This window comes from Atta colombica, unplaced genomic scaffold (genome assembly GCF_001594045.1).
Source record: "Atta colombica isolate Treedump-2 unplaced genomic scaffold, Acol1.0 scaffold47, whole genome shotgun sequence".
NCBI lineage: Eukaryota > Metazoa > Arthropoda > Insecta > Hymenoptera > Formicidae > Atta > Atta colombica.
Window position 1 is genome coordinate 3,163,523 of NW_017259536.1, and position 13,620 is coordinate 3,177,142.

Sequence of the window (13,620 nt, forward strand, 5' to 3'; positions counted from 1 at the left end):
AATAATATATTATATAGCATTATATAAGATATTATATAGTAATATATATAATATTAAAAGTATGCATATTTATATTTAATTATACATATCAGCATTTATATACAATAATAAAAAAGATCATTAATTTAATAATATTATCCAAATATTTATGTTAACAATCGCAAATTTATTAATTGTTAATAATATCGTCATTCTTCAATCATTCGCCTCATTGATAATCACAAAAATTTACTCAAAATCGACCACCGTCTTTAATAGTTTCCCAGTCAGAAATGATAATGGGATCGAATCGACATCGAAAGCATCAAATCGACGTCGAATCAATGTCGATTTCATTATCATTTCTGACTGGAATCTCGTCGGTAATATTGATGTGTAGTTTACATCCACTTCTTCAGAGGGCAGTAATGTGCGGAGGCATTTTGTGATTACTGGAAAAGACTCCGTGTCCTTTCTCAAGTTCCTCTTTGGCGTTACATAAAGAAGGCTGAGATGATTGCTCTTAGATTTCTCTCTGCTTTTAGAGATTAAAGTGTACGGTTTAATATGCATTAGTGCGCACTACTGCGTCCAATCAAATTCTCACTATCTGTTCTCACTTTACACCGAGTGCGCGGAAGTTCAAATTACCGCGCTAACGGTATTAGTGTGTTGCCCTTGCGATATTTCGAGAATCGCAATATCGCTTCTCGATACAGTAATGGAAGACATCGCGGCGGTCGCGAAATCACATTCAATCTTCCGCATTTTTCACGGTCGTTACTAAAGTGATTCTCATGCGCGAGAAACAGTCAGAAGTGTCTTGTAAAGTGTCGATGATTACGCGAATATTATTATACAATCGTTATTAATAGATATCGCGAGTTTAGCATCAAATGCTTTTTTATGTGCCCCGTGGATTCTGTTAGGATGTCCATTCAGTAGTTTTGACTCTTTGGACCATCAGATTAAACTCGATTTGAAAGCTCTTACAGCATAGAAGTTCTAGACGCACGCCTAATTAAGAATCCGTCATTAACTATTATTTTTTCGTCGATGATGCAAATATGCGATTGATTCGCCAAGTGAATTCCGTACGAGTGTAACGGGTAAGTAGTAACGCGTTACTAGTCGTAGGATGGTATAATTAATTTGAGGTATAATCTGTTCATTAACTTTGTCTTAGAACAATTTAAATAATAATAAATTAATAATAGTACAGACCACACACATAATTCTTTAAGGGATTTAGGATATTAAACATCCTTAGGACATCTCTGACGTAGCTGCTTTACAAATTAGAAATGTTAAATTTTTATAGTTAGTGTAAATGATTATATTTAAAAAATTATATGCATGAGTGAGTCAATTCTGTTCAAATATGATACAGTAATTAACACACAGACAGTGATCATGATAATTATTGTTTTGAACGCATCATTCTCGTAATTAATGTAATTAAAATGTCTATATTTAATGTTATAATTATAAGATTATGACTTAATTGGAACATGCAATAAAATAATAATTCTGTCGATTAAAAACACAATTAATTACGATTAATGTTGCTTATAACAATCTTATCACGCTCGAATTACTTCAAACACTGAGAACATTCTGGAAAAAAATGAATACCAAGAATTTCGTGAAAAATATCAATGATAGAGTTTAGTAATTTAAAATCTATATTATTCGATCTAGAAATTGCATCAATAGTGAGTATAAGAATATTATTTCATTTGCGCGTACGACAAATGTGTCAGGACAAAGAGGTCCTCGGATCTCTTTATTTTGTAGCTAATCAAGATTTGAAAAATTTATCGTACGATAAAAACGCACAATGAAATCTAAGGCGCGCGTTTATTGCATTTAAAATTCTACGATTGTGGTTACTTTATTTCTCGTCGATATGCATAAAAAAATATCCTTATCCTTAGATATATATTCAACAGAAAGTTTATTTAATAAATTTATATATTTCTACTTGAAAGAAATTATACCGAGTATCCCTTTTTGACATACTATATTTTTGTGAGTAGATAGACTGGATTAAATTGAATCGAAAAGTTCCCTATCATTTTGCAATAGTTAACGAGATATTAATTTCTAAAAATTGTCGACCAAGCGGATAAAATCGACAACTTCAAGAGAATAAGATATATAATATAATAGCTTCAAGATATTTTTCAGAATTCTTTATGAAATTATTCTTAAAAATATTTCTTAAAGAATAACTCTCTTAAACTCTTAAAGAACTCTTAAAGAATTCTTAAAGATATCTCAAAGTTATTTTATGCGTCGCGTGATTTTAGACAATCTACTCATTGGATAACTAAAAAGAAATTGCGATAATTGCAAAATGGTAAAGAACTTTTCCACGCAAGTTTAGTCTACTTGTTTATAAACGATGTGTCAAAGTTTGGGGTACTCTGTATATGTATTGTGGAAAAAAGATATAATAATTGAATAATATAATTGAATCAGATTTTATAACAAGTGTATTAATGACGTTTATGTACAATGTTTACACGGCGATACAGAAAACATGTCCGCATGTTTACGAAGGTGTTATGATACAACAAATACTAGAAGTCATTTATACTATATATTAATACGGCAGTTATAATGAAGAAGTAGATATCAAAAGTAATTAAAAAAGCGTTAATATTATGAAACATAGACATAAAACAGCAACATCCTTATTTCCCATGGAAATATGTACAGCTATGCATTAAAGATTTTTCAGAAATTAACGTGCTAATATAAAATTATTTTATGAGTACATGTAAATTAAAAATATAACTCTCTACAATACTCTCCACAAATCTACATTGCACATTGCAGTAATATAAAGATTGATCAAAACTATCAATGTGACATGCAAGAAATTAAGAGAAAAAGAGTAGGAGAAATATTTTAGTCATTAACATAATATATTTTTCATTTACGCATCGTATCGACGTGCAACGAAAATTTGCGCAGTGAAAAAGACTTAATCTAATGGTTTTATGTAAATATTTTTCCGCATTTCTTACGAGATAGTCAGATTTATTAATAATTGTCATGGCTGTTGGCACGTTTTACTCTAGTCAATGTTTCTTAAGAGAGTCGAATCGTATTAGTTTAAATTAAATATACTTTACACCAATTTTAAATAGATTTTAGTAGTACTATGATTCGCATCTTCGTTATCGAATAACAATGTGCCTCGCAGATCTAGATATAAATGCAATGAGTTAAATTCTAATTAATTGAAATATTATTTATCTTATTAAAATTCTCACAAGCTACCGAGTACATACAAATATATAATATACACGTAAAAGTACAGAATGAAAACTGGCCGCCGGTAAAATGAGGATTAGATGTAATTAAGCTATTAAATTAATGCGCATCAAGTCGCCTATTTTAAGAATTGATGAAATTATCTCAATATATTATTGTCTTGAAATATTGTTCTTGAAATGCGACATCAGTCAATTATGATTATTTTGAAAGTTTTCGCAAGTGTATTGAGACTTGATTCTTAAAAAGTATCGCATACGAAAAACTAAAAAATCTATAATATACATAACGTGTATTATAGTATTTTTGTACACTTTCGTATGCGATACCTTTCAAGAATCCAGACTCTTGTTCGTTAGCAATCGATTTGTAAGATTGTAACTTCAAACTAGCCAAATAATTGATGAAATTTGATAAATCATACTTATATTTAATTAGCAAAAATTTCTTATCGAAGTAATTAGTAATAAATAGAAAAAAAATATTTAAAATACGCTAAGGAAAATATTTGTAAATAAAGCACCAAGGAGTATAAATCGGTTGACCGACTTCAAACGCGTTTACAAAACGGCGCGTTCTACATTCCGCAGTAATGTCTAATAAATTATCATTACGTAAATAATTGTCATCAGAAAAATCGATGATATGATTGTTGGTAACGTTTCATTGCATCCGACGATTAGTAATATTCTTCAAACGCACATTCCTACATCTTATACATAATCTCACATTCGCACGCGCATTCTCTTGTCAGTCGCAATACAATTACTGTCATTAGGACACGAATCGACACTTTCACGTTTCAAAGTCCGACTCTTGATCCCTTGGTTGACGCTGTTTGCTCTTCGTTTTCTTCGTCTTCGCCGCAATTTTCTTCTTCTTCGGCTTCGGCATGATCTCGCAGCTGCACCCACTTCGTACTCTGATGTAATCCAATGTCCATTCGGATCCGCTCACGGTGTTACCGGAAAACGCGGGAAAATGATGGCGTTCCCTATGGTGGTGCCTTCTGTGCTCCTCCGTTCCAGTCTGGAATTAAACAATAATTATCCTATATCCCTCGATAACTTTTATTTTCAAAAAATTATTATAAAAAGCAAGTGATTCTTATACATATACTTTAAAAAGTATTTAATATAAAGTTGCGTATTTAAACAAATTGCATAATTAATAAATATTATAATTAATTACTTGATGCGCCTAGTTTAGTTAATTGAAGAAAAGAAAAAATGTGCAGAACACGATTCGTCGTGTGTAGTAAAAGATTGAAAAATCATCGTGTATATTAAAGGTTACGAATAACATTTTTTTAAATAAAGGAGATTATATACTGTTCAATCTATGTGTTTAATCTAATGTGAGTCACCTGCTTACTAAATATATGAGCCTCACATTAAGTTAAATTTGACACTATAGACATTACACTATAGACATATTAACAGTGTATATTTTTTCTAATATTTTTCACGAGTCTTAATTTATTTGAAAAAACTTCGTGTAATGCTAGAAAATTTTTAAGTCCATAGTGTGTATTAAGGATTCAACATTAAGAATTAATGTTGAATTCGTGATTATACCTTCGATCCAGGACTCTTGATGATAGCGTACGTATACGAATGCTTTTGTACGCATATGGACCGGTTGCTGAATTTCCGATCGACGAATCTGCACGGCTTGCCGACAACGTCTAGCCTGCAGGAGTACTCGAAGAATCTCTGGACGTTCTCGCCATCTCGATAGAGCTCGACGTACATGTCTTCTCGAGTTCGACCGCCAAACGGTTCTACCATTTCCTCTATCGTAGGACAGCAATCGACCGGGCGGCCGTCCTCGCCTTCTTGACGCAGTATCATCTGCATCTCTCGATATGTCATCCGCTTGTTCGTCGACTCCTCTAGTGGTTCTGCCCTGCGAATTGCAACGGCAACATTTCTCCTGTTTAATCAATTCTTGTATTTATAATCGACATTGTTTCCTAATCAAAACATAATTTCTCTCGATCAATGTTCTTTAAGAGTGCAAGCGGATGTTATTTACGGAACTTTCGGATTAAATTCTAATCGCGTAATCACGCGTACGATCGTCGTGTTAACAGGAGACTTAATGGGAAATATATGTAGAAAAAATAATAAAAGCACGTTTCGGCTACACCGCAGCGTGCCCTGTTGAATTTAAATCGAATTCTTACCACCGAAAGAAACGCTGATATTATTCCTCCCATGCCAAGCGCGCTAATAGCTTGTATCTAAATTACGCGATAGAATGTTGTAGCGGTTTAAAAAAAATTTCATGGAACATGATATTTTACTTCGTTTCGTATATATTATTAACATTTTATACACCAGCAATAATAATTAAGATAGCGAATTTCGCGTGCGATTGATAAAATAAATATCCAAATGTAATGCACACCGCGTTTCAATAAATCATTCGCAAATATTGTTATAAATGAACCGTGAATATCGAAAACAACATACAAATGGATAATATACAAATGGATAAATGTATATTTTAATAGAGAGTTAAAAACTCCGAACTAAACTATTAAAAAGAAATTTATTTTAATTTATTTTAATTAGATCGAACAACTCGGTAATATTTTCTCGTTTTATTTTTTCATCACATTTTGTCCGAAAATTTTTACTCACCAACGAGAAATATGTCCTCTGAAAGGCTCTTCCCTGGGCCTTCGAGAGGAGGAGGATAAAGTCAGATTGTTGGCGGCAGTAAGCCGCGGGCACAGGACTGCGGTCAGCCAAACCACCTGCAACGAAAATCATGAGAATGCTTACATTATTTGTTCGCGTGCCTAATAAAATTTTCCTTCATCGAATTTATGCAAATTGAAAACATAAATATTAATATTTATCGAAAAAAAAAACAGCTTTTGCTAAAGTACCTAAAAATTTAGTTAGATACAGATCTAAAAATACTTTTATTTGGACAATTAAAATAACTATATAAGACATTTAAATTGATTACTTAATTAAATTGATTACTTAAATTGAAAATGTTAAAACTTTTTATAATATTGCCATCAACATTTAAACTACATAAATATATCGATAGTCCAACAAAATTATTTTTAGAACTGTATCTATATAAATTTTTAGATACTTCAGAATTGTTCTTTTTTTCTTTAATATATATATATATAACTTTATAATTACTTGATTACTATCTAATATTGTACAAAGAATTATTACATTTTTGTATAACAGTGTAAAAAATGGTGCATTTATATTTGCGTTTGATAGCGATTGAAATAGATTTCTATCGCAACAGGTACTGCATGTCTTAGCGCTACGAGCGTGATATTTTGACGCGGCGCGATGTAAACAATTCTGTCATATCTGAGACGGATATAGAACAGAGACTAATGTGCATGACCTTACAATAAATTTCACGAATTGTCAGATTAGAATTGCGTCAATAATAATATCGCGGTGAAGAATCGCGCGTGAGAAAATGCTGGACAGGAGATTGGTACGAACGTGCAATAAAGCATGGGGTTAGTCACGCATCGTCCGAATCCGCGGCACATGTGAGCCGGTGAGCGAGCGCGGTATACGTGTAAGCTTACGTGAAGGTGAAAACATTAATTCGGCTTATAATTTTTATGCAAAACAGGCCTCACGGCGCCGCCGCCGCCGCCGCCGCTGCCGCTGCCGCTGCCGCTTACTGCTTGTTAATACGAGTGTGCCTCTCGCAGTACACCACACCACTTTCGATTTAATTGCGCCGTATAACTCGTCACCACACACAAAACATGCGGAACTTGCTTGCTTCATTCACCGGAATAAATCTAAATCTCTTTTTTTCCAAAAAATCCTCGAGATAAGCATAAAATGTAATATTTATTGTTTATATTACTCCCACGAAAAAAGTGGTATTCGTATAAAGAAATGATCCTAAAGGAGATATAAATATATCGCAAATAAATTCTGTGGTTAAATTTAAGAAAACAAAGTATTGTGTTATTATGGATTAGATTCTAATTTATAATAATAGAGAGAGCATTATTATCGACGACACTTATCTTTCATAATTACGAAACGCTATCGAAGGGTCAAACGACTGCTTCTCGGTGCGAGGCCTATGTGAACGAGACAACGCGATATAGCCGACGTTTAATTAAGCCATCGTTCGTCCGAGTGAACGGTTAACTAAGCAGCGACGCCTTCTATACGAGGAACTCATCGTATTGGGCAGAAGACCGCACGTTGAGATTAAAAGGATATTCATATACGCGAGACCACACATCGCGCTCTCCGCGATCTTTATCGGATTCTTGCATCAGCCGAACGAGGAAGGAATTCTCTCACTAGCAACGCGATTTTAATCGTATAGAGATGTAGTCGGTGGCAGACATTGCGGCATAACTTAATGACACTTAGCGTTAATTACTCGCTAAATCGAAATATCAAACGATTATTATTGCTCCATTGCGACCAAATTGCGCGATTGTGTATGCGAACGCCATTGAGAGAGAGAGAGAGAGAGAGAGAGAGAGAGAGAGAGAGAGTCGAGTTATTAATATTGTACTAAAATTGGATAAATAATTGGTACGTGTAATAAAATGTATGTAAACATACGATGAAATTATCTCTCACACACAAACGCGAAGATTTCACGGCAACGCTCCTAAAGAAACGTTAAGTTAAGCCTCGCGGTTGTGCCCGGGCCAAGAAAACGTCAATTAGCGCCCGCGAATTCTTCTCTCCCTTTCCTTTTGCGATAATGAAACAGCCGGAACGATGCCCGAGAGAAGCACTTTTGCGAAAGTTGAAATTAGCCGGTCGTTTCTTGGGACTCAAGAGAGCACGAGATAATTTCAGATATATTTCGACGGGCCGAACACGCTTTCGTAATCCCGTTCACTCCAACCCCGTCTGTTCCAATCATCGTTCATTTTAGCAATTTTTAACTAGTGACAGTCTGACACTTCATCACTACCCGCCCTGATCATTATCAATCCTTGGTGGATAAAGATTTACCGCTGTGGCTGTCCGCGCCGTATAAGAGCCGCGTAAGCTACGGCACATGGATTGCAAACTCGTTTATGAATATTGCATCACATATATACAGAAGATTTGTATATTAATCGTCAGAAAGTACGGTTTTAATATTGTAATTGCATTACAAGTCGCCATGTGACAGTAAAATTAAGTGAGAATGACGTTTTTATGACTTCTTTACATTCTGCGAATCCCTTACTTTCCCTTACTTTTAAATGTAATTTATGTACATTTTAATTCTTCCTTTTATGTTCCAAATTGACCAGATATATTTCTTATATAAACAGGACTGTCATAAAATTGGGAATTAAGAAAATCACGGAATTATCAGGGAAATTGAAAAATAGGAAATTGAAATTAGGGATTTTGCAAACTTTCTGAAAAAATTAAAATTCTTGTTTTTAGAAAAGTTTAATATTTTTTAACAGTTTTGGGATACTATCACTTAACAATTAAAAATGTAAACAGTATCAGCAATAGTAATTAACGCACTCGTTGAAAAAAATTTACTGTATAAATATATTAATAAATATTTCTTTGAATATTTGTAAGTAAACATTTACTGAATGTTAACATATATTTGTTTGATACAACAATCATTAATTTGATTTAGCTCTTTTTTTTCATCAAATAAATATTCAGATACTATAAATAAATATTTACATACACATTACAAATAAATAATTAAAAAAAAAAATTTAAGATATAGTAAATTTTTTTCAGTTATTATGTTAAATTAATCTCTTAACAAAATATTTAAAATTCTAAAAAAAAAAAAGGACAAAAATATAAAAAATTTTTTAATATTTTTCAAAATTAGAGAAAAATAAAAAATTTTATTATATCTATATTTTTTATATGTGGAAATCAAAGGAAAGTTATGGAATGAAGAACGAAGAATTTGTGACAACTGATTTATTTATTATTTTATATCTCGATTAGTAACAATTACTAATAAAATTCTTCCTTCTCATTATTTATACGATTTTTAAAATATCTAGTAAATACATTTTCAGAAAAAGTTAATCATATAATTGATAGAAATGCGTCACATGTATATCAGTGTAATTAATTACAATCATATTAATTATATATTGATACCATGCTAATAATACTAATTATATTAATGACAGTAATGACATCTAATTTCAAAAGTTACTTAAAACTTATTCGAAGCGATAAAGTAACATTTATTTTTTCCCTCTCTTATCCCGGTTATCTTCGCTGTACGATGTATCTTAACGGAAGAGGAAATACTGTCTCTGCCACGTGGAAGCGGCGGAAAATAATTTGTGACGCAATTAGAGTCCCATAACGCATTGACGATGACGTTACATACCGGCGATCGGATCCACCGGGGGCCGACTAGTTCTCCGTATCTCATGCCTCCTGGAATGCACTCGAGGCCCTGCGATATACCTATACCTATCCTGGCTATACCGATAAAGTTCGAAGAACCCCGAGAAGACCGGTATTGTAAGAACGCTTATCAGCTGACGTGTTTATGCCCCCGCGCGCGCCACGTGGATCGTATTTGTGCTCGTTCTGAATCCTATTCTTTCTTCCTGTCGCAAGTCATCAATCCGAAAAATCAATGACAATCGATCTTTTGTACGCATGCAAACTCATCAGTGATTATCATTAGGAAATTAGTTATCCCGAAATGTGTTAGAAGTCTTTGACCTGATTTTTCATTTGGTTAACTTATGATTAGGCTTAACCTGATGATAATGTAAAAGTTATATTTTTTTATCCAAGATTAATTACTAAACTGATAGTTTTGTAGTGAATAACTTTTAAAGTTATCACTAAAAAATCATTAGTAATTTAACAAGTTGTAATAATTAATTATAGCTAGAAAATTACAATTTTAACATTATCAAGTGAGGTTATATCTAAATCACAAGTTAATGATGAAAAATCAAGTCTATAAGACTCTTGGAAGAGAAGAATGTGTCGAAAGAACACGAAATGATTGTCCGCGTTTAGCAGAATGTTTTTATGTAACTATTGGAAATATTTTTCGCTGAGATAAAATTATTTCTCTAGACAAAAAAATCTTACTGAAGTATCGAAAAATTTAGCTTGATATATTTAGCTGAATTTTTATATAGACATAAATTTGATAATAATTTTATAGGACATTGAAACTGATTATTAGAATGTTAAAACTTTATGCGACATTGCTTAAGTTTAATACATAATTATTTTGATGATTCAACAAAATTATTTCAGATCTTTATCTATCGAAAAATTTTAGATATTTCAGAAAAATTGTTCTTTCCAAATATAAAAATATAATTCAATCAATGCGAAGAAAACTTATAATAGTAGCAAAATAAATATTTTGCTGAATGAAATCATTGAGTTAACAGAGAATTTTAATCTTCAACTTCAGAGATGAGATTTGAAAAAATTTTATTCATGTTTATGTTCAACTTTTATATTTTTGACCTCTTTGTCTAGTACATTTAAAAAGAGACTTTCTCCTATGATTCAGACACATTCATCGTCCATGATTACTATTAATTCCCGCAACGAAACGCAAATAAACGTTTAATTAAAATTCTAACATTTGTGTCAAGTCTCAATAGCGTAATCGGCTTGCGTTATTTATTACCACTGTCAAGACCAGCGGCGAGATTTACAGGGTACACCGAGAGATCTAAGCAAAGGTTATTATATTTAAAAGGCATACATGCCTAGAAATACGAGGTCACCGAATCGTAAAATACGCATTCGCAAATATCGTAAGGAGAATATTTGTGCGAAACAGAGTCGTAAAAATATGCAGAAAATCGCGACGGCGGTATAAACTGTGATCGTAATAAAAATTCACGATCCTTCTACCGTGTATATTGCGCGAATGGAGGCGGCAGTTACGCGTGCAAGCATAATCCAACAGGCATTCTCTCACCCGCCATTGGCCGCTGGATTTTTCATCGTGGATGCCGCGGGTGCAGCGATTGGAGGAACGCGTGGCAATAATTTATGGGCCACTTCGAGTGCGGTTTCCCGTTCGCAGAAATTGCGCCGTTAAACATTGTTCATAAAAGCCGCCCGTTTCGATGTTCCGTTCCATCATAAATAATGAGATATTGTATCATATCGACAATAAGTCATCGCATAAGTCAAGATTGAATATCAATCCCATGCCGTAATGAATGACGAAAGACTCTCTTTCAAAATGCATAGAAAAATATCCCATCCTACTTGGTTTTCATCGTACTCGAGTATGCAAGACTCCGCAATAAGGCGCAGGCGGTAATATAACGATACAAGACTTTATATATTATGTCCTCACAATTGAGAAAATATCGCTAAATATTCTCTTAGGGATGACTGATCAGTACAATCATGTGGGCTTACCGACTTTAACACGGACACTTATATTGTTTATATACATCTACACATCATTATTCACATTCCTATATGTGCGTTTTTGAAGATGAATAAATTGAAGAAAGATAAATGCAAAAAATAATTCTGTTCTGAAAGAAAAAAAGATGCAAAAATTAAAGAACAATAAGAGATATAATAGATTAAAAAATCTAATTATATATACGTATATATTAATATATAACTAATTCAGATATACTGTATATGTATATATATATATATATGTATATATATATATATATGCACACACACACACACACACACACACACACACACACACACACACACACACACAAAATTGAAATGGAGCTCGAAAGAATTTATGAGTAAAATATATAAAAAAAAGCCGTCAAAATCAGAGCCAACACTAGCTGTTCAAGCGCAGAAATCTTTTTATTCTCGTGTGAATATAACAAAAACGAAATAAATAAACGTTTCGATCCTTCGTTTTGAGTTCTTTCTCAATATAAAATATAAAAAATTTAAATTACATAAATAATCTTATCTTATAATGTAATTACAATTTCAATTTAATGAAAGATGGTGAATCACGACAATTTAGCTCGTTCTTCTTTTATCCAAATGCCAATTTGTTATGTAATGAATAGTCAAGTGATTATCATAAATATTGAAATTGTACAATTATATTATAAAAATTTACATAAAATGAAAACGATGTCATATATACATTGCATCAATAATTAAAGCTATTTCATTCATCAAATGTCAGCTTTACTATGTAGTCATTTAAGAAAACGAAAAATTGAGAATTATTTAAATCATTTGTCTGAATTTTAATTTTATTAAACTTACATGTAAGCGTTTCTTACTACTCAACGTAAAGATCTTGTGATGTCGACAGTCAGAGTTGAAATGAGAGTCAAAATAATAAAATCATGTTAGTTATTAAAATAAAAATAAAAATAAGAACAAGGGGAGAAGAAATGATTCGCAAACAAATTCATATATAATGGGTCTAAAGAATAAGTATCATTTTAAATTTAAATTCTGTTTCTGTTGCTTTATATGAATTATTTTCAAAATCAATTTTATTAAGCATCCTTTCTTCATCCAATATCTTGATATTTTCCTAATCAAATTCATGCTGATGATTAATTCTGTGTTTTGTTATTACGAAATGTTGTGTCGTGTTCCAATTTATGTGATTTCTGTGTTCATTTATATGTGTTTACCTGTTTGGCTCACATACGATGCTTCACAATCTCGGTAATCTTCGCAATCAATTTTATATACAATGTCTGTACGAGATAGATTGGAACGAACGTCTTTATAACTTCTGATGGGAGTTATACCCTTTAAAATTATTAATCCCTTTATACGGAATTTATCTCTTTATGTACGGAATCTTTTTTAAACAATGTTTTGATCTTTTCTGATAAAAATAGTATAAAGGGGATTGTAAAAAAAATCTGTGATTAATTTTCCCTTCATTATTGTCTATTGCCTTGTCTTTAGGTGTGTTAATCTGGTCATTCCATTGTTTAAATTTTTTTGACAATCTATTTTTTATTTCAGAGAATATAAGTTTCAATGGGTATCCATTATTTATAAGAATTTTAATTATTAATTCGAAGTTCTCTTGATGGTAAATAAGTAGGGGTGGGACAAAGAAAGAATCTATTAAACGAGTGTTCCCACTTTTTGACATAAAGGAAAAATATCTGGAAAAATCAAGGGAAAAATAATTTAAGTAACGACCAGAAAATGTAAGCAAGATTTGTGAAACAAATTATGAATAAGAAAAATTTCCTTTTCTAATTAAGCTAACATCAAGAAAGTTTAATTTGTCCTCGCCTATTTTAATTGTAAATTTTAAATCTGAGATGGTATGAATTAAAGTATGTCATCAGTGCATCAATGTGTGACGCATCATATGTTAATGTCATCAATATACCTCATAAAAGGATATATATATATA

The 13,620-nt window shown here is 32.0% G+C and overlaps 1 protein-coding gene across 2 annotated transcripts in view; it reads right to left on the reverse strand.

Annotated features, from left to right (window-relative positions):
- Positions 1 to 3,921: 3,921 nt before the first annotated feature.
- LOC108691521 overlaps positions 3,922 to 13,620 on the reverse strand; it is an 81,047-nt gene continuing 71,348 nt past the window's right edge. For both annotated transcript variants that reach the window (XM_018199296.1, XM_018199297.1), the window contains exons 3-5: positions 5,913 to 6,028; positions 4,842 to 5,172; positions 3,922 to 4,293 (exon numbers count right to left, since the gene is read on the reverse strand). In XM_018199296.1, the coding sequence (XP_018054785.1) occupies positions 4,060 to 4,293; positions 4,842 to 5,172; positions 5,913 to 6,028 (681 nt within the window). In that variant the 3' untranslated portion in view covers positions 3,922 to 4,059. The remainder of the gene's footprint in view (positions 4,294 to 4,841; positions 5,173 to 5,912; positions 6,029 to 13,620) is intronic.